At 48.7% G+C, this 25,340-nt stretch overlaps 1 protein-coding gene across 7 annotated transcripts in view; it reads left to right on the plus strand.

Moving 5' to 3' along the window:
* Nucleotides 1-25,340, plus strand: part of HNF4A (hepatocyte nuclear factor 4 alpha) — a 60,858-nt gene that overhangs the window by 14,106 nt on the left and 21,412 nt on the right. The window contains exons 1-2 of one of the 7 annotated variants that reach the window (XM_077873270.1): nucleotides 10,228-10,819; nucleotides 24,966-25,140. In XM_077873270.1, coding sequence (XP_077729396.1) covers nucleotides 10,774-10,819; nucleotides 24,966-25,140 — 221 coding nt within the window. In that variant the 5' untranslated portion in view covers nucleotides 10,228-10,773. Of the gene's footprint in view, nucleotides 1-10,227; nucleotides 10,820-11,947; nucleotides 12,084-20,905; nucleotides 21,193-24,965; nucleotides 25,141-25,340 lie in introns of those variants that run through there. The other 6 variants (XM_077873271.1, XM_077873267.1, XM_077873268.1 and 3 more) reach the window with 6 other exon arrangements.

The raw sequence follows: 25,340 nt of genomic DNA on the forward strand, positions 1-25,340 counted from the left end.
GAACTAGAATGGAGCCCAGGGAGGTCACCAGGTCAGACTTTCCCAAGGCCACTCAGACAAGACAGATTCTATTGTTAGTTGTTTGAAAAAGCTGGATTTTTCATTGGATTCATTTTTTTGTTTTAATGAGAAGTGAGATATTATTCTTAGTGTTGAAAGAAGTTGCGCTGATTTCATTACTGAGCACTTCTCAGAGCCCTTAACACATGACAGTGCCTTGGGCACTCCAAGAGAGGCCTCTAGAGTGCCCACAATGGTTCATCACAGAGCCCCTTAAAAAACATTAACACCCATGAAAGCTCTCCCCGCCCACAAGCAGAGAAATGCAATAGCTTAGATACACTCCTAGATTTAAAAAATAATAACTTTTTAGGTAGTTTTTAAAAGGATTTTATTTATTTATTCATGAGAGATGCAGAGAGAGAGGGGCAGAGACATAGGCAGAGGGAGAAGCAGGCTCCCAGTAGGGAGCCCAGTGTGGGACTCGATCCCAGGACCCCGGGATCACAACCTGAGCCAAAGGCAGACACTCAACTGCTGAGCCACCCAGGTGTCCCAGCTTTTTAGGTATTTTAAATCGTATGATTTTAAAAAATTACATTCAAATCGTCTGTTGCTAGTAGATAGAAAGCTATTTTTTTCATAATATCCTTCCTTTCTTTTAAGTTGGAAATATTGCAAACATGCAGAAAAGTATAGAGAACGACATTGTGAAACCGACATGCCCATCACTCAGTTTTGTGAAATCTTACTGCATGACCATTTTTTCATTGGATTCATTTTTTTTGTTTTAATGAGAAGTGAGATATTATTCTTAGTGTTGAAGGCTCCCTTGTACCTTTCCCTGATCCCATCACCCTGTCACCCTTCTTTTTATTTATTTATTTATTTATTTATTTATTTATTTATTTATTCATTTATTTTTCCTGTCACCCTTCTTGGAGGTGACCACTGTCAACTTGTGCTGTTTAGCGTAAAAAATATATACTATTATTCTGTAAATCCAAAAAATGTATTCTAATGGTATGTTGTCCGTATTCTTCAGCACCTTCCTTTTGTTCCTTCCTATAATAGCTTTTTGGATCTTCCCATGCATACACAAGTAGCACTGGGTCACTCACTGAAAATGCTGTGTCTGAACGTCCCAAGTATTGATTCTGGGTTTTGACAATGGAGTTATTTCCATTTCTTGCTACTTTGAACAATGCTACAAAGAACATTCTTATACCCAATGCTACAAAGAACATTCTTATACCCGTGGCTGCGGGGTTTCTCTAGGATGACACGTAGGCGTGGAATTTCTGGATCTCAGGCCTTGGGTGTTTTCACTTTGATGAGAGATTCGTAAACTGCTCCATCTTGCCCACCAACTAACCACTTCAATAACGCAGCGTCTAGGGGCACCTGGGTGGCTCAGTGGTTGAGCATCTGCCTGTGGCTCAGGTTGTGACCCCAGGGCCCTGGGATCGAGTCCCACATCAGGATCCCTGCAGGAGCCTACTTTTCCCTCTGCCTGTGTCTCTGCCTCTCATGAATAAATTAATAAAATCTTAATAAAACAAAACGCGGCGTCTAGGGTTTCTGGATGCTCCACATTCTCACTAGCACTTGATTCTGAGAGATGATGAATGTAATATGAGAATTTGTATTTACCCTTTAGAGAAAGAAAGGCTCTTTTTGTCATTTGAGTTTGTATTGGGAGTGTACTTGTTCATATCCTTTGCCCATTTTTCTGTTACATTATTCAACTTTTCTTATCATCTGAAGGAACTATCTATCATCTATCTATCTATCTATCTATCTATCTATCTATCTATCTATCTATGATTTTCTTTTTAAGTAATCCCTTCACCCAATATGGGGCTCAAACTCACAACCCAGAGGTGGAAAGTCTCACGCTCCACCCAGGGGCCCCAGGCACTGTTTATTCTTGATCCAAATCCTGTTTCAGTTATATTAGCTGAAAATATCTTTGATAAGATTGCAGCTTGTCTTTTCACTTTCTTTAGAGTCTCTTTTGTTGTACAGAAGTTTAGAGTTATGCGGAAGTTACATTCTGGTTAAATTACAAATCAGGTCGTTAAATTTCCTAATCTTTTACTTTATGGTTTGTGCTTATTGCATCTTGTCCATAAAATCTTGCAGTACCCTGAGACCATAAAGTTATTATACTAAATATTTTCTTCAAGTTCTAAAGTTTTCTTTTTCTTTTTTAAAAATTTTTAAAAGGATTTTATTTATTTATTCATGAGAGACACAAAGAGAGAGAGAGGCAGAGACACAGGCAGAGGGAGACACAGCAGGCTCCATGCAGGGAGCCCGACGTGGGACTCCATCTCCAGGATCAGGCCCTGGGCTGAAGGCGGCACTAAACCGCTGAGCCACCAGGGCTGCCCCCTAAAGTTTTATTTTTCACATTTAGATGCTTATTCATAGGAATTGATTTTTGTGTGTGGTATGAAATAGAGACACCATTATATTTTTCTTCAGATGGATAACTAATTGGTCCCACACCATTTATTAAATAGGACTTTTTCTTTCTTTCTTTCTTTCTTTCTTTCTTTCTTTCTTTCTTTCTTTCTTTCTTTCTTCTTTCTTTCTTTCTTTCTTTCTTTCTTTCTTCCTTCCTTCCTTCCTTCCTTCCTTCCTTCCTTCCTTCCTTCCTTCTTTCTTTCTTTCTTTCTTTCTTTCTTTCTTTCTTTCTTTCTTTCTTTCTTCTTTCTCTCTTTTTCTTTCTTTCCAGACATCCTTTCTTGATTGGCATGCAATGCCATTTCTTTTTTTCTTCCATTTCCAAATACACGTAGATCTGTTTCTAGGCTCTGTATACTGTTCCACTTACCTGTCTCTAATAGCCACAGTTAAACAATAAAGAAAATTTTTTTTTTAATTTTTTTTTTAATTTTTATTTATTTTATGATAGTCACAGAGAGAGAGAGAGAGAGGCAGAGACACAGGCAGAGGCAGAAGCAGGCTCCATGCACCGGGAGCCTGACGTGGGATTCGATCCCGGGTCTCCAGGATCGCGCCCTGGGCCAAAGGCAGGCGCTAAACCACTGCGCCACCCAGGGATCCCAAGAAAAATTTTTTTAACCCAAGTGAGTGAATCCACAATTTACTAAAATAAAAAGTTTAATTTTTAAAAAAGCCCCCAAAAGAAATGGTTGGAATTATTGATTAATATATTTCATTTAATCCAATACAATCCAATATTGGGTTATATATATATATATTGAATTATATATAGATTGGATTTTACATATATATATAATTTCAGTAATCATTTCAACATCTAGTCAATAAAAAACAATATTTCTTGTTCTTTTTTAATACATAGTTTTCAAAATATGATGTGTATTTTATACATACAATGCATCTTAATTTGAACCAGCCACATTTCCAATACTCAGTGGTCACATGTGGCTGGTAGGTAGCTACCATGTTTGACAGTGTACCTACAGCTTTCTATATTATACGGCATGTCTTTCTCATAGTATAGTTCTTTAAAAACCATCTTGTCTATTCTCATTATTCACTTATATAAATTTTAGGATAATGCTGAATAGGACAGAAAAAAGGTTTGGGACCAATGGTATATTTGTCTCCTTCACTGGATTTTAGTAAAATCAACTACCATATTTTGAGTACTTGCAATTTGCCAAGTACTGTGCTAAGTGGCTTTGTACTATTGAGCTTTTAATTGAAACTCCACTGAATTTATTGATTAATTTGGGAAGAACTGACATCTCTACATAATAAATCCTTCTGCTATGAATATGACACACTGATTATATAGGTCTGCTTTTATGTTTTTTAATAAAGTTAGATCATTTCAATAATCCAAAGTCTTTTGTTAGATTCATTCTTAGATAATTTATAATCGTTACTGTAATTTTTAAAACAGAATCTTCTCATTTCTTGATGTTAGTGTACACAAACCAAATGCTTTTAATGTATTGAAAATGCTAAATTCTCTTATTGCATGTTTTTAATTTGTTTTATTGCATTGTTAGGGCCTCCAGTAAAATATCATATAGAAGCAGTAATAATGTGCATATCAGATAGGGTTTTAGTTTGTCAGTGAGTAGCTGAGGCACAAAATAATAATAGCTTGAGCAAGATAGATTATTCCTCAGTTCTGTGGAAGTCCAGATGTAGAATATCTAAGGTTAGGATGGCAGCTCTTCCCCACAGCAGCCCTCAGGAATCTAGGCCCTTCAGCTTCTGCTCTTTCATCTCTGTGAGGTCTTCACCCTCATGGTCCAAGATGGCTGCCACAGCTCCAGCCACAAGTCCTCGTTACAGAAAGACCAAGCAAGGGGACAAAGGAGAAAAGGGAGTAAAAGTCCTGGTGCAGCTGTCCCTTAAGAAAAGATCCTGGAAGCTGCCACATTACATTTCTGATTGTATTTCATTTACCAAAACATATGTGTGTGGTTTCACCTAAGTTGATGTTAATCTTTTGGGAGGGCATCTATGTGAAATAGATGGAGGGCATCAAAGGAAAATGGAAGTTCTATTACAAAGGAAGATCAGGAGACTAGATGATATTGGACAATTCACAGCCTCTGCCAGTGGACAACCTTGTTTATTCTTCACTTTAAAGGGACTCTTTGACCTCTTTAAGCATGATATCTGCTTTGGATTTTTGGTAGGTAGCTTTTACAAGGTTTTAATTTTTTTTTTTTAAGTAAGCTAGAAATTTTGTCTGTTTTTCAAGTGGTGTTGAGTATTTTTAATTGCTTTTTGTGCACCTACTGAGAAAGTCACATTTTTCTCTCCCTAAATCTGCTAATTCGTAAATAAATATTCTCCAGAATGTTAAACCATTCTTGCATTCCTAGGATAAACCTAACTTGGTCATGATGCAATAGATATATATTTTATACATTGCTGAGACTTTAAAAATTGTGGTAAAATACAAAAAACATAAAATTTGCCACTTTAGCCATTTTTTATTGTACAATTCAGAGGCATTAAGTATATTCATACTGTTATGCAACCATCCCTTGAATTCTTTCATATTCCCCTACTGAGTGTCTGTACCCATTAGAAAATAACCTTCCATGCCTCTCTTCTCCCCAGTTCTGGTAACCACCATTTTACTTTTTGTCTCTACAAATTTGGCTGTTCTAGGTTCCTCATTTAAATGGAACTTGTCATTTTGTGATTGGCTTACTTCATTTAGCATGAAGTCCTGAAGGTTCCTTCATGTTACAGCATATCAGAATTCCCTTCTTTTTAAAAGCTGAATAAGATTCCATTATATGTATATATCACATTTTTGGTTTGTGTGTACATCACATTTTGTTTGTTTTTCACAAACACATATTTGTTTGCTATTGGTCAATTGACACTTGGGTTGCTTCTACCTTTTGGCTGTTGTGAATAACATTGCTATGAAATGGGTATAAAACATCTTTCAGACCATGTTCTTAATTTTTTTGGGTGTATGCTGAGAAGTGGAATTACTGAATCATATGATAATTCTATTTTTAATTTTTTAAGGAATTGCTATATTGCTTTCCATGGTAGTTGAGTTATTTTATATTCCTACCAGCTGATCAAAAGGGTCCGTATTTCTCCCTATCTCTGCCAACACTTGTTATTATCTGTTTTTTTTTAATACTATCCATTCTAATGGGTATGAAGTGGTATCTCATTGTGGTTTTGCATTGATTTACATTTCACTAATGATTGGTAGTGGTACGAGCATCTTTTCATGTGTTTCTTGGTCATTTGTTTATCTTTGAGGAAATGTCTATTCACATCTTTTGCCCACTTTAAAATCTGGTTTTTGTTATTGTTGTTGAGTTGTAGGAATTTACATACTCTGGATATGAACCCCTTATCAGACACATGGTTTGCAAAGACTTTCTCCCATTCCAGCTATTGCCTTCTTACATTGTTATAGTGTTCTTTGGTGCACAAAGGTTGTTAATTTCAATGCAGTCCAATTAATCTATTTTTTCTTTTGTTTCCTGTGCGTTTGGTGTGGTATCCAAAGAAATCACTCCCAGATCCAGTGTCATGAATATTTTCTCCTAAGAGTTTTAGAATTTATGTTTAGGTCTTGATCCATTTTGTGTTAGTATTTGCATATGGTGTAAGCTGAGAGTCCAGTTTCATTTGTTTGCAGGTGGATCTCCAGTTTTTCCAACACGAATTTGGTTTTGTTCAAATTTTATTTAAGACTTCTGTACCGGGATCCCTGGGTGGCGCAGCGGTTTGGCGCCTGCCTTTGGCCCAGGGCGCGATCCTGGAGACCCGGGATCGAGTCCCACATCGGGCTCCCAGTGCATGGAGCCTGTTTCTCCCTCTGCCTGTGTCTCTGCCTCTCTCTCTCTCTCTCTCTCTCTCTCTCTGTGACTATCATAAATAAATAAAAAAAAAATTAAAAAAAAAAAAAAAGACTTCTGTACCTGGAGATGCTACTGTGATTTAACCTTTGGTTGATTGCTGGAATCCTTTCATTATCCTTCCTGACAGGTGGTCACTTAGCTTGGGCTTGATGCTTCCAGTGACAAGACGCTCACAACTTAATAAAGCAGCTTCTCCCCTGGTAGAACTACTATATCTAGAAGAAAAATCTTAATTTGTGGCAAAAACCTTCCTCTCTGGAGCATTCATTTGTTGGTCCTGGCCTCTTTTCTGGGGCTATAAGAAGAGATATACATTCTTTCCCAAAGCAAAGTATTTTGACTTAAGTAACAGAAGTATATGATAGGGAACTATATGCCAGGTTATAAGGTTTATCACATTTATTCCATGAAGCAATTGATTAACAAGTCCTATCACTGATTCCCATTTTGCAGATGAAGCAAATAAGGCTTAAAGAGCATATGATTTTCACAAGTCAGTTATGTAAATGGCAGCACTGATATTTCAAAAGCAGTGGCCTTGATCACTCTGTCACGCTTCCCCATTCCTCATCCCCAGCAGCCAGCCCAGAACTCCTTTGGTTCTTTCTTTCTTTATTTATTCATGAGAGACGCAGAGACAGAAGCAGAGACAGAGCAGAGGGAGAAGCAGGGTCCCTTTGGGGAGCCCGATGGGGGACTGGATCCCTGGACCTGGGATCACGCCCTGAGCCCAAGGCAGATGCTCAACCACTGAGTCACCCAGGCGCCCCTCCTTTGTTTCTTTAATTATTCTTCAAAAGACATGGTTTTCTCATCCTGTTTCATCCTATGACACAGGAGGTCTTCATATATTTTGCATATTAATTCCTTATCAGATATATGATTTGCAAATATTTTCTTCCATTCCATAGTTGCCTTTTCATTTTGTTGATGGCTTCCTTTTATGGACAGAAGCTTTTTCGTTTGACATAGTCCCACCTGTTTATTTTTATTGTCTTTGCTTTTGGTGTCACATGTATGGTCTTTAAGGGGAGGACACAGAGGACTTCTTAGCTCCTTTGACCTGAGCACTACCTCCTCCCTGATGTCACATGAAACCAGGTGAGAGGTGTGGGCAGCTGCTGCCGAGTGAAACCTCTAGAACTTAGTCATGTCATCTGCCGCTAAGGCAGCTCTCCCCAGCCACACTGTCCAGATGATTTATTTTCAACCAATGTGGAGGATTTCTTATTCCTCTTCATGGAGTTCAAACATTTCTCAAATCCATGTGGATCTTGATCCTGCCTTTATTTGATAGCTCACACCTGTGCAAAACTCACTGTGTGCCAGGCATAGTTCTAAGTCTTTTCTGTATATTAGCACGGATAATCCCCATAATATCCCAATGACATACATATCATTATCATCCCTATTTTGCCAATTAAAAAATAGTCACAGAACAGTTAAGTAACTCACCTAAGGTCACACAGTCTGTGGCAGAACCAGAACTCAAGCCCAGAAAGCCAGGCTCCAGATTTTGTGCTCTCAGCCTCTATACTGTGCTGCCTCCAAGCATCTGACAGTCTCAGCCAGCTTTTTTTTTTTTTGGGGGGGGAGGGGTTGTCCAAAAGGTTGCCACACACCTAGGGACCTCCTTTTTTTTTTTTTTTTTAAACAAAGAGACAATAGACCAAGGGCCAAAAGTCTTGAAAGGCAACAGTATTATATAGTATAATGGTTTATTTCATTCTGCTTATTTCCCCATTGCTTTCTACTTATGATGCTAGTGTTTCATTTGGAAATAATCATTTCCTCTGAAAATAAATTTGAATTAAAGCAAGTGAGTTGATGTAAGAAAAATATTAAGTAATAGTACAGGTGGTTTTCAGATATGACAACAATCATAATGATCACAGAAAAATCAGTGATCTTTGGAAAGATCAGAGTCAGTCAAGTTAGGTGAGGCTGGGTTGCAGTGACAAAAAGTCCCAGTCTCATTGGCTTAACACTGCTGAGCATATCGATCACCTACAGTACCTGCCCATCAGAGGCCCACAGGGTGCACTCCTCATCCTGGTGACTCCATATCCACACTTGCTTCCACTATGACCCCAGCGCTAGCTCTTCAAGCTCCTGCCCAAGTGTGACACACCTCTTTCTGCTCTTGTTTCATTGGCCAGAACAAGCCATGTGGTCACATCTAACTTCAAAGGAAGCAAGAAAGTGGTCATGTGCCTGAGATGAGAGAAGTAGAACTGTTGAGAACAGCCCACAGATAGGCTATGAATAAAGGAGCGGGTCTAGAAAGGTAGACTGAGTCACCTGATTAGTCAGACCACTATGACCAGCCTCCCCAAGTGGCCTTCATATCTGTTCTCAGACAAGGGACTCTGGTCTACCAACGAGAAGACAGTCTGACAACACTGTTCTGTTAAGCCAATACTGCTCCGAGGCAGCAACTCAAGCTTTCTTTTAGATGGGAGTGCTGTTGTTTCATAAGCAGTGTGGGCTGAACTGTGTGGTCCAGTTTTCTTTGTTCCCTGAAGGTAGATGCAGCAGTGTGGGCTTCGGCAGGGATAGGATTTGGTTTTGTCACCACTTTGAAAAGCTATGCAGAGAAGGGAATTGGAAAGGAGAGGATTTCAAGGATAGGGTCCAAAGGACTATTTTCCAGGTAAAGAAAAAAGAATGTGCAAAGATCCTGAGATGGAAAAACGAACAAATGAAAGGCCAGTGTGGCAGCAGCCACTGGGATTGGAGTGAGTGGAATAAAATGGAGTTGGAGATGTAAGGATAGAGACACAAGGTCATCAAGACCTCACAGTCTAGAGGAGTTTTGCATTGTACCAGTTTTATTATGAGTGCATGAGAAACCACAGAAGTTTCAGTAAGGTCTGATCTGATCAGACCTGTGAGGATCATCCCTGGCCCTTGGGTGAAGAGTGGGTGATAGGGGAGCCAGCACCTGCAAGAATAGAAGTGCAGAGACTTTTGCAGACCCGCAGAAATTACATTGACGTGGACCAGGTTGGCTGTGTGGGGATGACAACACGATGGAAATCTGAGATCCATTTGGAGGTGGCAAGAACTGGATTTCCTGATGATCCAGAAGGGATGGGAGGAAGAACACAAAGACAGTGACTCCCGGGGTTTGGGTTTGAATATCGGAGATGGGGATGGGGTGAAGAACCACAACTGTAGGTGGGATTGCTATTGTTCTCTTTCAAAGACTGAAGAAAGGGGCGTGAGCGAACTGGCCTTCAAACCCTAGTGACTAAACTTCAATTCAGGTGTGTCTACTCCAAAGAGCATACTTTCCCCCACTCTCCCAGACAACTACCTTAATTTTTAGACTGGGGTGGGGGGTGGGGTATTTAATGCTTTTTTAATTTTAATTTTTTTTAATTTAATGCTTTTACTATCATTCAATATTAAAATACATAAACGCCCCCGAATGTAAATGCAGACTTCCAATGGGGCCGGCACGAAGCTTGGGAGCCTGCTTACAGGCGCCGGCGCGTGGGGAATACACGTTTCCCAGCTGCTGTGAGACGTGAGGAGTGTTAAGGCCCGACTCCCGGGTCGGGGCGGTCGCCCAGGGCGGGTGTGATGGGCGGGACGCGAGCGGGCTCGGCAGCAAACTCAGCGAGTCGTGATTGGTCGTCGGGCCTCCTCGGCCTGTGATTGGTGGGGTTGTAGCGCTACTTCCCCTCTGATTGGCTGAGCCCGCGAGGGAGCTGAGAAGTTGCCGAGCGCCAGTCCAGCGTTGGCCACTAGGTGGAGCCCGGGATGCGCAAAGCGAGGCGCTGCCGCGGGTCGGGGCCGCTTCCTCCCGGAGGCCCTCCGGTTCTGCGGCGGCGCTGCTCCTGCGCTGTGCCCTCAGGCCACGGCGGGGCGGGGTGGGGGACCGTGTTAGGACTCCCAGCTCCAGCGCGGGTGGCCGCGCTCCTCCGCACGGCCCCTTTGGCCCCTTCGTCTGGCTCCCAGCTCCGCAGAGGACTGTGGCTGAGCGAGGGTTGGGGTAGCGCGTTTGCGAGGGTTTGTGAAGGGCCCGATCCAAAATGCAAAATTGTGGGGTCTATGGGAGGAGACGCCGCCTCGCCCCTTCCGTCCACGGCGCCCTCGGGCCCCCGGAGCCCCCCTCTCTCCACCGCGCCCTTTCGGATCCTTAAAGGACTTTTGCAGAGGAGGGTCTCGCTGGAGCTTAGGACTGTGCCCTGCGGCTCGGGGCCACCAGCTCTCATCCCCAGGCCCTGGCGCGACCTGCTGTTTGATGGTCTTGCTACTGCACTTCATCACCATTTGAAATTCGAGTCTTTTAAAAAATGTATTTCCTTGCTTACTATCTGGCTATCACGCCTCCACACCAACATCCGAGCTCTGTGACGGAGGGAGGAGGGAGGCCCAGAGACACTCCACGGTGCCCAGTGACATGTGCATTTGTGCATTTGAGATAAACAACAACTTATTTTTTAAGTGTAAGTATGCTTCCTGCCTTATTTGGTACATATTTATACTAAAAATGCATTGTTTATCTTCAGTGTCATTGGCCACCCTGTATTCTGATTTGCTAAAACCGCAACCGAGCGGGGGCTGGCTCTTGCCTGTTGGCTTCACAGCTGTGGCTCCACACCAGCAGGGCAATGGGAGGTGGTGAATACATGGTAAATGATGGCGTGGATGAGTTCCTTCCTCTCTTCCCTCATCCGACTCGCCCATTATGTGAAGTTCCAGCTGGGGCCTGGGAATCGCACAGTAAATGGGACACAGTCCAATGGAGGAGGCAGGAGCCACCATTTGGTTACGCTGCGATGGTGTAAGGTGTTGGGGGCTGTGTGGGAACAGAGGAGGAGCCTGCAGGCCTGCAGGAGGAAGATGATGAAGATGGGACTTGGAGGGGGGGAAGGGGAGAAAAGAAAGGTGTGACAGCTGCTCTGGGCAGAAGGCCTGGCATGTGCAAAGGCCAGAGCCAAGGGGAGGCTGTGGGATTCTGAAAGCTGCCAGTGGCTGGGGGGGGAGGGGGCTGTCAGAAAGAGCTGAGGAGGGACACTCGTTCACTGAGCATCCCTACCCACCGATCAGGCACAGTGGCGATGCTTGGTTGGTATTATTGTGCCCATTGCACAGATGAGGGGACTGAGACTCAGAGAAATGAAATGCCTGGTCTGAGTTTACAGTCAGAGTGAGAAAAGCTGAGCTTCAAGCTCATGTTTGACAGACTCTGAAGCCTGTACTGTTCTGGAAAAGCTCCTGGGTTAAGGATTGGAACCCTAATTGGAGGATGAAGAAACAGCCTCAGAAAGGTGACAGGGCCATCACTGTGACTATGGCTCCTCCAACTTAATAGGAGAACACTGAGGTGGGATGAAGGGTATGGCTTGTCTCGAGCCCTCTGAGACGACGGGAGGGCCGGGGAGGACCCAGGAGTCGAGGCTGCTGTATTTCCTACTCCTGTTTGGGTTGGGTCTCCGGGACCCCCTTGCTGAGCCCTGTGGCTAATTCCTTGCATGGGTCCTGGGCGGGTCCACTGTTTCCATGGAGACCGCCTCCTCTCGTCCCTGAAATCTCATTGTGACCAGTATTAAGAGATTAACATTGCCTGGCAGCCCTCAAAGGGTACTGGGTGCCAGGGTGGCGGCAGGAGCCCCCTCAAGGATGAAGAGGTTGCTCACTGTGCGGGACCCCATAGCACCAGGAGGAGGATGTCAGACTGGGGCCAGGGCTTCCCCCAGCACCCCCCAGGTATGGTCCCGACTCCACTTCTACCTGGAGAGGAGGACGGGGTGGCGGAAGAGAGACATGGGACCAAGGGGAGGAGTCCAGATTTTGGAGCAGTTAGAGGCCTGGCGCCCTTAGCCCCCAACCCAGGAAGGCCCAGGGTCCTTGATGCCATTCTGATGGTGGCAGATCCAGGTGAGGGGAGCCTCACAGAGTCTTATAGCTAAAGACCAACTACCTAATCTTTGTTTTGCAGTTTAGGAAACTGAGGCACAGAGAAGGGAAGTGAGTGCTTGGCCAAAGTCAAGGAGTTAGTGAACAGAAGCAGGTGGACAATCCAGAGGCAGCCCTGAGGTTGCCTGAGCAGAAAACACTGGCAAAGATGGCACTGCTCCCTCCTCCTTGAATTCTAAATGCTCCTCCCTGACCTCCAGGAAGGGGGTCCCCTCAGTCTCCTTCCCCTGGGCCTGTCCCATTGGCCATGCTTCCCTCCCCTCCCTCCCGCTCCTCCTCCTGATCCTCCCTGCCTCTCCTGCACAGCCTGACTCTGGCACAGAGTTCCTGATAGGCTCCACTCCAAAGGAGGACATGGCCACCAGGTCCTAACTGTCCCCATGCAGGGGACATTTCCCGGCTGGGTCACCATCTGGATGACTTTAGACATTCTTTTGTTCCCCTCTGTTTCTTTGGGGTCCGACACAGTGAGGGCCCTGACAACCCACTCCCACCCTACCTGTTGCCAGGCCAGCTCCAGAGAGATTTAGGTCAGGCTCCAAAGCTCACTGGGCCAGGTTTCCTGGAAGGCCACATTGGGGCAGGGGATAAACACGGCTCTGGAGCCAGGTAGAGATAACTCAAACACTCAGCAATCTGGGCCTCAGTGTCCTCGCTGGTGAAGGGAGACAATAACCCTTCCTTCCTCAAAGCTTGTTCTCAATGCTGTGGAAGAGTGTGCGGCCTGCTATGAGAGACCAAAGCAAAGTGCAGAACAGTGCGTGGGGCAAGGGTGCTAAGACACGGCCTCCTATACTGCTGGGTTGGCAGGAAATGAGTGTGCAAGAGGCTAAGGAAGCGAGAGAAGTGGTGGCCTGTGGTGAGGAGGGGCAGTGGCCTGGTGGGCAGTGTGGGAGGGGACCAAGACCTCTCAACGTGCACCTTTTTGTTTTGTTTTGTTTTGCTTTTTGAGCCACGTGAATGTAGTACGGATTCAAAAAATAATAATTCAAAAATTTTAACGAAATAGGTAAAATATCAAGTGGTAATAATAATAATTGCACCTGCCTCAATAATATGAAAGGCATTCGGCCAAAGCTGAGAACAAAGTACGAGGACTTGACACAAAGAACAGAGAAAGCCTGCCTCTGAGTCTGAATTTTTGACCTGGAAAGGCCCTTTATTTTAAGCCAATCTCGTTTTGTCGGTAGCAAAATAATGGTCCTTGGTACCAAGAATCAGGAGCTCCCTGCATCCGGCCACAGTGCCAGGCGCTGTCTGAATATCATCTCACTGAATCGGGATTCTGTCTACCAGGAAGCTATCATCGTTCCCATGGGGGATGTTGGGGAAACTGAGCCTCACTGAAGTTGCAACTAGTGAGTCGCAGAACAGGGATGCATATCTAGGCCTTTCTAGCTCCCATAGTGTGTCTCAATCTTGGCTGCACATCAGAATCACCTAGAGACTTTAACAAATATGGATGCCTAGCACCCAGCCACCCCAATCCCAAGATTTGATCATTGGTCTGTGATGGAGCCTGAGCATCAGTATTTTTTTAAAGGTCCCAGGTGATTCGGATTCACTGTCAGATTTGAATCTCTGCTTTAAGCTAGACAACTTTTCTTTCTTTTTTTTTTTTTGAAGATTTATTTATTTGTTCATGATAGACATAGAGAAAGAGAGAGGCAGAGACACCGAAGGAGAAGCAGGCTCCATGCCGGAAGCCCGACGCAGGACTCGATCCCAGGACTCCAGGATCGCTCCCTGGGCCAAAGGCAGGCACCAAACCGCTGAGCCACCCAGGGATCCCCGCTAGACAATTTTTCAAACAGGAGACCAAAGCCAAGGAGGGAAATGACCTTGCCTAAGGTCACACAGTGGCTGGAAGCAATGCTGAGGCAGGGCTCTCATGGAGCCTTTGTGAAAATAAGAGGCGCTCTCTTCTGGGCAGATAAATCTCCATGGACACTTGCTTTGATAAATGGAACAGATTTCCACACTGATTCACTTTCTTGCACAAAGAACTTTTGTGCAGTGAGCAACCTGTACAACTGTATGCAGCAACCCTAGCCTGAGTCTCAGGACTCCCAAACACTACATCTCAGTGACCTTCAGGCAAATCCCTGGGGCCCTTCAGTACAAGGGGCAGGGGAAGGGGAGGGTGGGCAGGGAGACCCAGGTCATTCCTTACACCATGGATAGGGGTAACTCATTCATTAGGGATAGGGGTTCATTCCTTACACCATGACCAAGGTCTGGGCCAGGCAGGGGCTTGCTATCATCCTTCAGGCCCCATAGGGGCTGAGTAGGCCCCATCTAACTCCGAAGGTCACTTGTGCAGATAAAGTCAGGAACATAACCAGGAGGGAGGAGGGACATAAACAGGGGGATGACAACAGCCTCAGCCCAGAAGTCACAAGCCACCTGGCAGGAGGCAGCCCTCAGGGAGGCCCTGCCCACACAGACCCAAGTCCTCCTGGCTTCCCTCCTGATCATTCTCCAGACCATCCACTCTACCCTAACTCTTGAGCCTTGTGGTCAGCGTCTCCCACAATGCCCTGCTCTCTGGCCAGAGCGGCTTCCCTGTCCTCCTGTCATCACCCACCACGTTGTCCGCTTCTGGATGTTCCCTCTGCCCAAGGATCCATCCCTGACCACCCCAGCCCAGAGACGTGCCCTCCTTCTCAGGGCCTCTCCAGCCCTCGCAGTCCATGCACAAAGCCCACACGGGCCTCAGGATGGAGCCTATTTTGTCATCATCCTGGCCAACTTGCCTTGGGCACCGAGTGTCAGCCCTGGAAGGCCAGGGTGGCCCCGGGGTTGGGAGCACAGACTCTGGAGCCAGACCACTCAGGTTGGAATCCCCGCTCCTGTTCCTTATACATTGAATGAGCTCAGACACACGGCCCAAACCTCTGTGCCTCGGGTCTGTAAAATGGTGCTAAAACTATTGCCTGCTTTGTTGATTGGTTGTAAGGATAATGCACTGACCCGTGTAAAGCCCCCCAAACAGCTGCATCAGCCCCAGTCGTGGCTGTCCGCGCTCCGCTTCATCCTCACAACCAGCCTGGGAGGTAGGTATTATTTTTCCCAATCACAGGTGAGGGAACAGATTCACGAGAGGTCCCGACTCAGGGAAGGGCCCTGCGTCTCTCTCTGTGGCCTGAGGCTTCCAGAGAGAGGACGAGGCCGAGGAGGTTCTAACCTGGAGCCTCTGGTTTACAGCTCAGGGCTGCTCCTCAGAGGGCCCGCAGGCCCCGGGCCGGGTGGATTCCCCAGGCTCTAGGTGGCTCTCGGCCACCCTGCTTCCAGCCAGCCAGGGGAAGGGGGTGCACGGCAGAGCAGGGCGGCTTGCTTACTCATGTCCAGAACACACCACTGAGTCCGGAGACGGCCCCTGTCTTCCTCAGGCTACCTGGAGACGCTAAACACCTGGGCAACCTCCTGTCCCCGGACCATCCTGCCCCCCTCCCCCCATCTGCATCGGGAGTGAGGGGCTGAGGCTGGCCCGGCACCCTTCCTGTCCTGTCATCAGCTCTGGCTCTACCTTTCAAAGGAAATGTTAAAAGGAGGACAGCAAAGAGGCGCCAGTGTGAGGTGGGGCCTGGGCATTGGTCCCTCAGCTCCTGGGAGCCTCGAATCTCATTTAAAGGCCGTGGGCGCACATCCTCCTAAGCACTCCCCGGGCTCTGACCATGCAGGATTCTAGAATCCCGTGCTCAAAGCTGCCGCTCTGCATCTCTGTTGTAAAGCCCCCACCCGCCCCCCCAGCTGCCTTTATCTCTCTCTTTGGTAACAGAGCAAATTTGCTCAGGACCTAGAGCAGGGGCAACAAGCAGACTGTTGACTCTTGAGCAAAACCTACCCTTTGGAGAGCAGGAGAGGAGGCGCTGGATGTGCGTGGGGAGGCCAGCAGCCTCTTGCATAACCCGGGTGGCCTCCTGCCCACCCAGGCCTTTTCAGGGTTAGGGGTGAGGCAAACCGCAAACTCATGCCCAGTTAATTTTTTAAGGCAAAATCAACAGGCTCAGCAATGATTAGCAGGCAAGTAAGTTCGTCTTAATCGTGCTGAGGACAGGGAGGAAGGAGGCTTCTGGGGGCCCAAGGATGGGGCTGGGTTATCAGTTAACCACATGAATGTTGTTTCCTTCCAAATCCACTGGCCTTCAGCCCCGAGCTCCCTCATCTTCCTCTCGGAAGTCCTCCCGTGGCAACCCAGGGGCCATCAGCGACTGAGAGAACTAACGGTCTACCGTGCCGGGTCCCCAGGAGGCACCTGCCAGGGCTGGGATGAAGGACAGGAGTCCTCACAGGGCTTGAGGTCTTCTTTTGAAGGCAAAGCCCCTCTCCACCCAGCCCTCTACCGCTGTGCGGCCTTGAGCAGGTCCCTTCCACCCTCTGGGGCTCAGGGAGAGGCCTGAGGTCTGTGGCTCAACCTACAGCCAGCTGCCACTACCCTGGGGGCCTCAGTGTTTCCATCCACCGAATGGGTGGGTTGGCTGAGACACCCTTTTCAGTCTTGAGGTTCTGGGAGGTCATGACTGGATTAAGCCAATGTAGCCTTATCCAGGCAAGGAGGGTGGTATGGGCAGTGTTTTAGGAATTCAAGGGGGAGAGAAGATGCCCAGAACAGGGAAGGGGCCTACCTGTTTTCTGCTGTTGCCACCAGCAAGCGACAGATCCCAGCTCCAGGAAGAGAGCTGTCCTCTCAGATGGGAGGCAGGGGTCCCTGTGGGGTGAGGCTGCAACCGGCAAACCCTGGTTGGCCCAGGACCCTTCCCCTGGACTCCAGCACTGCCAAGGGAAACAGCAGGGCCACACCAGCCCCGGGGCCTGCTGGCTGCCTGGACTGGAGTTTGGTCAGTGGTTGGGGACCTATATTGTGAGAAAGTTTAGGACTTTGTCCACAAACTGGAATTTGAAATTTCAAAGGGGCGAAACTGGAGGGCCCTACCCCAGAGTGGAGATGGCTCTTGGCTTCTTTCCCCCACGACTTTTGTTCTTTGTCTTGATAAGTCCGGGTTCCCTGCACCACTCCCCAGGCGGTGGGGGCGGGGTGAGGAGAGACCAGAGATAGTGGGGTGGTAAGAGCCCAGAGGAAGCTGAGATGCCAGGCAGCCTCGGGTGGCCAGTGTCCGGAGGATGCCTCTGAACTTGCAGGTGACCAGGGACAGGCTCCTTGGCTCCTCAGATCCCTGAGCTCCGGACAGTAATGTGATGGAGTCCCCAGCTCCAGGGCTCCAGAACTCTGGTGTTCTTTCTGGAATTCCCAGAGGGAGGCAGTACATAGGGGGTGAAGCCCTTATTAAGCTCTGGAGTCAGCCTTGGGCTCAGATCACAGTCCCCCTTGTGTGGGCTTAGGCAAGTCCCTTCTTTCTCTGGGCCTTAGTTTTGTCATCTGTAAAGCAGAGTGGATAAGATGGGAAGAGTGGAAGGTTCTTAGCACCGGGCCTAGCACAGGCTCTCTCCAGAAACATTAGCCATTACTATAGTTTAAAAGGAAAATGAAGTGGTCCAGAGTGGCAACGCTCTTAACCACTGTCCACACCAGAGGCTTGAGCACCCTGCCCACAGCTGGGTCTGTGGCAACCCCTCCCCACTGGCTGCCCTAAATGAGCCCTCCTGCCCTTCTAGAGGCCTCCATCTCTCCATCTATGCTATGAAGGAGCTGGACCTCTCCATGAGCTCTGAAGTCCTCTGTTATCTGCTAAGAGCCACCATATGTCAAGTGGGGTCAGATAGCCCATGGGGCAGGGCAGAGAGCAAAAGTGGCTGCTGAGCTGATGGCACCGAGGCAAGGGTTTGTCCATGGCTGGGCAGGCCATCCCCAGGAGTTCTCCTGAGCAGGGGTCCTGATTGCCACCAATTGTATGACTAGTGGGTCAAGGAGTCAACCACCAGCGATGATAATTGCCCCTGTTGCACCAGATGCCTACACTTGGTCATTTAATGTCTACACCATCCCTGCAAAGAAGCTATCAACCCATTTATCTGATGCCAAAACTAAGGCTAGGAGGAGCTGAACTTGATGTCAGTTTTGGGAAGTTGGCAGCGCCTGGATTTTGACCTAGCTCCTTCTGATTTCAAGGCCTGTGGTTTACCCTCTTGAGTGGTGGGGGGGAGAGGGAAGGGGGGCTAACAACCCTTATGTTATTTTATTTAACCTTCACGATAAACTACAAGTTAGGTTCATTTTGCAGAAGGAGAAACCAAGGCTTCAATAGAGTGACTTACTTGAGATCACAGAGCTAGGAGATCTTACAGGCGGTGTGTTGTTCATATGAGGGAATGTATCTAGAAGATACAGTTTGGGGTTGGCTGAGGGTGAAATAAATCATGTATATAATCAATTACGGAAGCTCATGTGTCAGTAGTTATAGTCCAAGAGTGGATAGATTTGCATACAGAGGAGGTTGTGATGTGTGGGACGTGGGCGGGGTATGGAACAGGTTTCCAGACTGTAACTCAGAAGCAGAGGATCATGCGTGTTGTGTGTTTGGTGAAGTGTTCATGTCATGCTTTATGTACTTGGTAGCTTGTCATATATGGACTGTCTACCTTGGTGGTTCTTATGTGTAATGGGTCCTGTGTGTGGCATGACATGACTCACCCCAGTTGACCATAGACTTTATTTAATTCAATCTAAAATGTCATCGATCGAGATTGAAAACTTGCTGTTTTTGTTACCAGCGAAACTCTGACACACCAATAATCACATCTCACTTTTGGTAACGAGAGCGTGTGCCTCTGAGAACTGACGAGACTCTAGGTGTGGAGGCCAAATATTGCTGGCTTGTGAGAGGAGTAGCTGTGTCTGGCCCATCACAGGTGCCAGACAGGTGGCAGGACCTGGGGCCAGCCCTCAGAGCTGTCCTTCCTCCTCTGTGTTTATCCCTTAGTCAGGTCTCTTGCCCAGCTGAGCTCTGTCTTGGCTACTGGAGCCAGAGTCAGATGTCCCCGAGTGGGCACGGGAGGGACCTGCCAGGAATTAAAGTCTCCTTCGGGCCTTTATCAAATCTCTAGATGCAGATTATGTGTGGGGGGCTCTGTCTTCCTCCCTCTCTGGGTTCTCCCTCCTTGGGGGGTCCTGTCCTGACCAACAGACAAGTGGGCCAAGATCTCCCCATTTTACAGATGTAGCACTTGAGGCCCCGAGAGAGATGTGATTTGAACAAAGTCATCCGAATAGTGACGGAGCTAGCTCCTAAGCCTGAGTCTCTGGACACCAAATCAAGTCTTTCTTCTCTTCCAGAACGATCACTTCCCTATCTCAGCCCTGGAGGGGTAGATGGAAGGGGACAGAACAAGGCTACCCAGGGCAGAGAAGGGACTTCTAATAATTGGAAGAATGAGGAGGATGCCTCTGCCCACCCTCGAACACACACCACCTCTCCCCCTGATTTACCCACAGAGAAACCCTGCCACCTATTTACTCATTCACTGATTCATTTCCTTTCACTAATTCACTGGCTCATTCCTCCGTCCTCTCCATCACTAACTCACCCCCTCGCCGCTTGCTAACCCGCTCACCAGCTTGCTCCAGCTGGCAGAGGAGGACAGGCTCCCAGGATCCCGAGTCTAGGCCCTTCTGCCCTTGCCCATGCTTTCTACGTCCTGCATTGCGACCTCACCTCCCAGGAACGCTCGTAGAAGGCAGGCAGGACCAGTAGCAGAACTTGCAGAAATCCTGAAGAATTGATTGCAAAGCATTAAACCAAACATGGGGACCTAAGTGAGGGGCCCCGTGCGACCGCTCAGGTGACAGGCCCACAAGGAAAGGCTCCTCCGAAGGAGGCGATGGGTGGAGAGAAGAGGGAGATAGAGACAGAATGGTGGGGGGAGGAGGCTTGGATGCTTGATAAGTGCTGCCTGATACCATCTCCTTTAATACTCGAGCCATCCTTTGAGGTCGATTATGCCTTTTACAGGGGAGGAAACTGAGTCTCTGAGAGGAGAATCATTGACCCAAAGTCATGATTTGGTAGGGGGTAGGCGCCTGAGTGTAATCCAGGTCTCTGGCTGTTGAGGGGGGCGGGGGAAGGAAGCCGGAGTCGGGATGGCAATGGGAGATGGTATCTGGCGGGCCCTGAGAAGCCGTGGGGGGCTGGTAGGGAGCAGGGGAGGAGAACCCCAGGTGAGTCCGTGCTGCCCCCCCGGAAGGTGGGCAACTGGGAGTTCCCGGAAGGAGGATCTAGAAGATTGGTGTCTGGGGCCTGGGATTTAGTTCTTTAATTCATGTGCCACAAGTCAGCTTTCTCTCTTCAAGAGCATTGAGGGTAGAAGCCAATGATTTGGGAAGTTACTGAGTCAGGGCATCTAGGCGGTGGGCTGTCAGTGTCTGAGCGCATCAGTTAGGATGCCTGACTTGGGGTGACCGTGACTCGACGGGGGGTGGCTGAGTCAGGGGTCAAGGGAGTGGCGGCGAGTTCGTGTGCCTGTCTTACAGAAATCCATAACTGGATGTCAGGGAATCGGGGCCCCAAGTGCTGTAATAGCACCCCCGTGTCCACCAGAAACCAACAAACAGCCAAATCCCGGCAGCCCCGCCCAGCCTATCCACCAGTGGGGGAGCCGATTAACCATTAACCCCCACCCCTCCCAGGCAGAGCCTCCACCCCTCCGCAGGGGCTAGGCCAGGACTCCAGGCAGATCCTCCCAGAGGACGGTTTGAAACGCAGGAAGGCAGAGAGGGCCCCTGGGAGGAGGCAGTGGGAGGGCGGAGGGCGGGGGCCAGGGCTCTGCCCCGAGCCTCTGGGGTGGTCATCCTGGGCAGGGCGAGCGGCTGAGGTGTGGAAGGGGAGGATGCGCCTCTCCAAAACCCTCGTCGACATGGACATGGCTGACTACAGTGCCGCGCTGGACCCAGCCTACACCACCCTTGAGTTCGAGAACGTGCAGGTGTTGACGATGGGCAATGGTAGGTGGGGGCGAGTGTGCCCAGGTGCGCCGCTCGGGAACAGGTATGCCAGACACGGGAGCGGATCTGTGGCACTCAGCGTTGGGCTGGGAGAAGAGTGATCGAAAACGGCAGGTCGGGCCTGTAGGCCAGTACAGGTGTCTCCAGGTGAAACAGGTGTGCCCAGGTACAGTGACCAGAGGTGAGGGGAGGCCTGCGTGGGCAGCTCTCCAGCTACAGTCGATCCCAGGTATTCTCCTGTCTGGCCGGGCTGGTCCCTGTTACCCCAAGGCTACTTCTGCTCAGCCTGTCCCTGGGAGCAGGCGGTGACATGATGGTGAACTCCCTCTTGGTGTCTGGCTCCAATAATTGGGCCCGACTAAGGCCCCTTCTTGAACCCTTTGGGCTTAGGTCCAGAGAGGTAGAAAGGTATGTTATGTCCTTAGAGATGCTGGATGGGGGCACAACTGGGTGTCTTTGGGACTTTCCTGGGGTGAACGCCCCACTTAGGATAAAATGGAATTCTTAGGGAAGTTTTGTTCAATGAGATGCCAATCAGCAGTGTGTGCTGTGGTGTCCCCATGGCCTTTCCTTGGAGTGCACGCATGTTTCTGGGCACTAGTGTGTGGGTGGGGGGTGCTGTGTTGACAAACACGTATGTACCTTTGGGGATCATTTGCACGTCTGTGTTAGTTTGTCTGGGTGGGTGTGCCTGTTCTGTGTCACTTTCCATGCGTATTTGATTACCGTGTCTGTGTTGGTTGGTGTCCCCGGGGGTGCCTGTGTGTTTGTCTTGCTTATGTATGTGAGCAGCAGTGAGCGTGTGTACGTGTATCTGTGGATGTTCGCACACATGTGCTGTGCTGCGGAGGTGGATCTGTGTTGGTGCGCCCTCTGCCTTTTGGACATGTGTCCTAGATGGGCATTCTGTCCTGGGCCCCTGTTTATACCTGCTTGTGTATAGGCGTGCATTCCTGGACTGGGGAGTGATCAGTACTGTCCGGTAAACATGGTCATGAACACATGACGCGCAGGGGTTTGATACTGCCGTTTGCCAAAGGAGATTCACAGGAGCCACACGTCCATTTCTCTCTGCGCAGATTTTGTTGCCCACGTTGTGTCTCTCCCCAGGTTTATATATTTGCTCCCACATCACCAAGAGCTCATCTGAAGCAGGGGTGGGAGGTTCTCCTCCCCAAGGAGGTAGGGGCAGGGAGGAAGCCTGGAAGCCAGGTAGCTTCCAGAGGCCAGCCTCAGAGGAGAGGTGGGGGGCAGGTGGCCGAGGTCAGCCTGCCGCCTGCCTTCCTTCTGTGGCTCAGCCAAGGTCTGTAATGCTTGTGGTTAGTTTGGCTTAGTCAGAAAGATGTGACTGCCCTGCCCATGTCAGCCTCCTCACCTGGTGCTAACCTGCCCTTGCCACCCACTCACTGTGTGACCTTGGACACGTCATATCCCTTTTCTTAGCCTCTCTATCTTCTGCAGAATGGGTTTAATCACTTCAGGCCTGCTGGCTGGCCAGCTTTTTGGGGTGTCCATGTAAGGGAGTTGAGGGGAAAAGAAACAGGAAATGGTACACAAGATGCTTCTGTACTAGGCAGGGTGTCGTGTGACCCCACAGGGACATTATGTACTGTCACACTCCTGGCCACTGCCCAGCCCCAGACTACTCCCTGGGACCAGCCCCATCACCCCTGCAGAGCCTGCACCTCCCAGGAGTTGTGTGCGCCTGAGGTGGAGGCCACCGCTGGGCGTCCCATAGATAGGACAGCCTCCAACTGAGGAGCCAGAAAGATCTGGGCTCAGATTCTGGCATGGACCCTTCCTTCCTGTGTGAACTCCACAAGAGGTTTTCCTCTCTGAGCTTCTGTTTCCTTATCTGTCAAATGGGAATGAATAATAGCACCTGCCTCCCAGAGCTCACCAGAGGATTAAGTAAGATGAAGCACCTGGTACTCAGCCCTGGTAACTGGTCCTGGCCCCACATGGGTCGTCTCCAGAACACTGGGCATCTGTAAGAAAGGTCTGCATTCTCCACTGGCATTGCCACCCCAGGAAGGGCAGCATGGGCCAGAATCATCCAGCACACCTGGGCTGTAAACCTGGCACCTCTACTCAACAGGAGTATGATGACCCTGGGCACATCACTGGTCCTCTCCGAGCTTTGGCATTCTCTCCTGGAGAATGGGACCTATCTGCTGAACACAGCAGTGAGGTGACACACTTGGCAGCACCCAGCCCCTTCTGCGCAGGATGTAGGAACGCCTGCCCCCAGCCTCCACCTGAATGGCCAGGAGTTGTGGGGTCATATCTCCCCCGGGGTTGAGGGAGGTGAGGCTGAGGGAGAAAGGGCACCAACATGGCTTAACAATTATCCCCATCTCCGGGAATAATTCACCAAGTGGAGGGGGCTGAGCTCTGGGCACCCTTAGGAATCCACGAGATGTCAGCCAGGCGACAGCAGAGATGAGATGCGACGGTGTCCGTTTATTCCTGGAGGCTGAACATCATCTGCTCCAGGGGTTTGATTCTGCAGAAAAGATTTTCTTTCGTGAATGTTGATACTGTGCTTTTTATGTACCGAGCATGTCATATACATTGATTCAGTGAATCCTCATAACAGTCTTAGGGGATTATTATGCTCCCTATTTCACATGCAAGGAAGCAAAGACATGGAGAAGTAAACTCCTACAGCTAACGTCACACGGCTAAGATGTGGGCAAACTCAGACTTAAGCTTGGCAGAAGGACTACAGAGTGTGTGCTCTTGACTGCAGCATGATGCCCCCTCCAGTTCTCAGTGGGGTGTTCCCTAGGAATTCAAGGTCGGAGTCATAGATATATGAAAACATGTGTGCATATGCCTGCATGGTGTGCATATGCACGCATTTTTCTGAGGAGATGGTCCATGGTGTTTATCATCTTCTCCAAGAGGTCTATCCTTGATGGAAGATCTGCTTACAAAAGTATGGTTCAGCTACTGAAAGTTAAAAAAAAAAAAAAAAAAAAAGGCAAAAGGCAAACAACCAGACCAGTTGAACTGGTTGCCTTTTACAGGTAGGGACACTGAGGCCTAGGGGGACCTGAAGCAAGGAAAAGGAACTTGCCCAAGGTCACAGGTGAGTTAGGGGCAGCATCTGGACTAGCACCCAGGACCCTAAGCACCTCATCCACGATCTTTGCCACCTGCCTCTTATCACCCTTCTCATACAGATGCAAGCTTTTGCCTCTGAGACAGGTGGTATTTGAAAGATGCCCAGAACCTTGCCATGACCCTCCCAGGAGGACAAATGGGCCATTATGTGCGTCTTCCCATTCCCTGGGAGAGTTTTCGAGGCCTCTGGGTACATTGGGAAATGAGGGACAGGACCTGAGCAGGTTCTGAGCAGATGATAGGGAAATATTTGTCCCTTCCACGGCACCCTCTGCCCAGTCAGTTGGGGTCCCTAAGAGTCAGATGCATCCTAGTGGGTGGCCAGGTTCTCATTACTTCCCAGAGGAAACGGCCTTGCAGCCTCTACCATGGAGAAGCACACCCTCGCAAGGGACTCTGAAGCCATGTCACAACCATCACTAAGTAATAGATGCAAAATAGGAGTTCCAAAATGCCAAGGGACTTGCTCAAGGTCATTGAGGGAGTGGGAACAGCACCTGGGTCTGGATGAGGCTGAAGCCCTGTGGTGGAGATCCCCACAATGCTCATATTGGCTTCTGGATCTAAGCCATCAGGGGAGCAGAGCCTCTGGGAAGTGAATTCCTGCCTGTCCTGAGGTGTTACTCTTGTTTCCTCTGGTGCAGACACATCCCCATCCGAAGGTGCCAACCTCAACGCACCCAACAGCCTGGGGGTCAGCGCTCTGTGTGCCATCTGTGGGGACCGGGCCACAGGGAAACACTACGGTGCCTCGAGCTGTGACGGTTGCAAGGGCTTCTTCCGGAGGAGCGTGAGAAAGAACCACATGTACTCCTGCAGGTGAGGAGCCCCTGCTTGGAGCCCGATTTCTCTAGCTGGGAAATGGGTGCACTGAGGCTAATGATGTTCCCCAGAATCTATCTTCTCCCTGACTGGGTCCCAGAAGCATCTGCCTTCTGAGGCCTTTAAGCTTCCTCTGCTTTCTTGTGCCTCAGGGATCCTGATGGGAACATCCTCTCTAGGAGCCTCACTCATAAAGC

This window comes from Canis aureus, chromosome 26 (assembly GCF_053574225.1).
Source record: "Canis aureus isolate CA01 chromosome 26, VMU_Caureus_v.1.0, whole genome shotgun sequence".
In the NCBI taxonomy this organism is placed as follows: domain Eukaryota; kingdom Metazoa; phylum Chordata; class Mammalia; order Carnivora; family Canidae; genus Canis; species Canis aureus.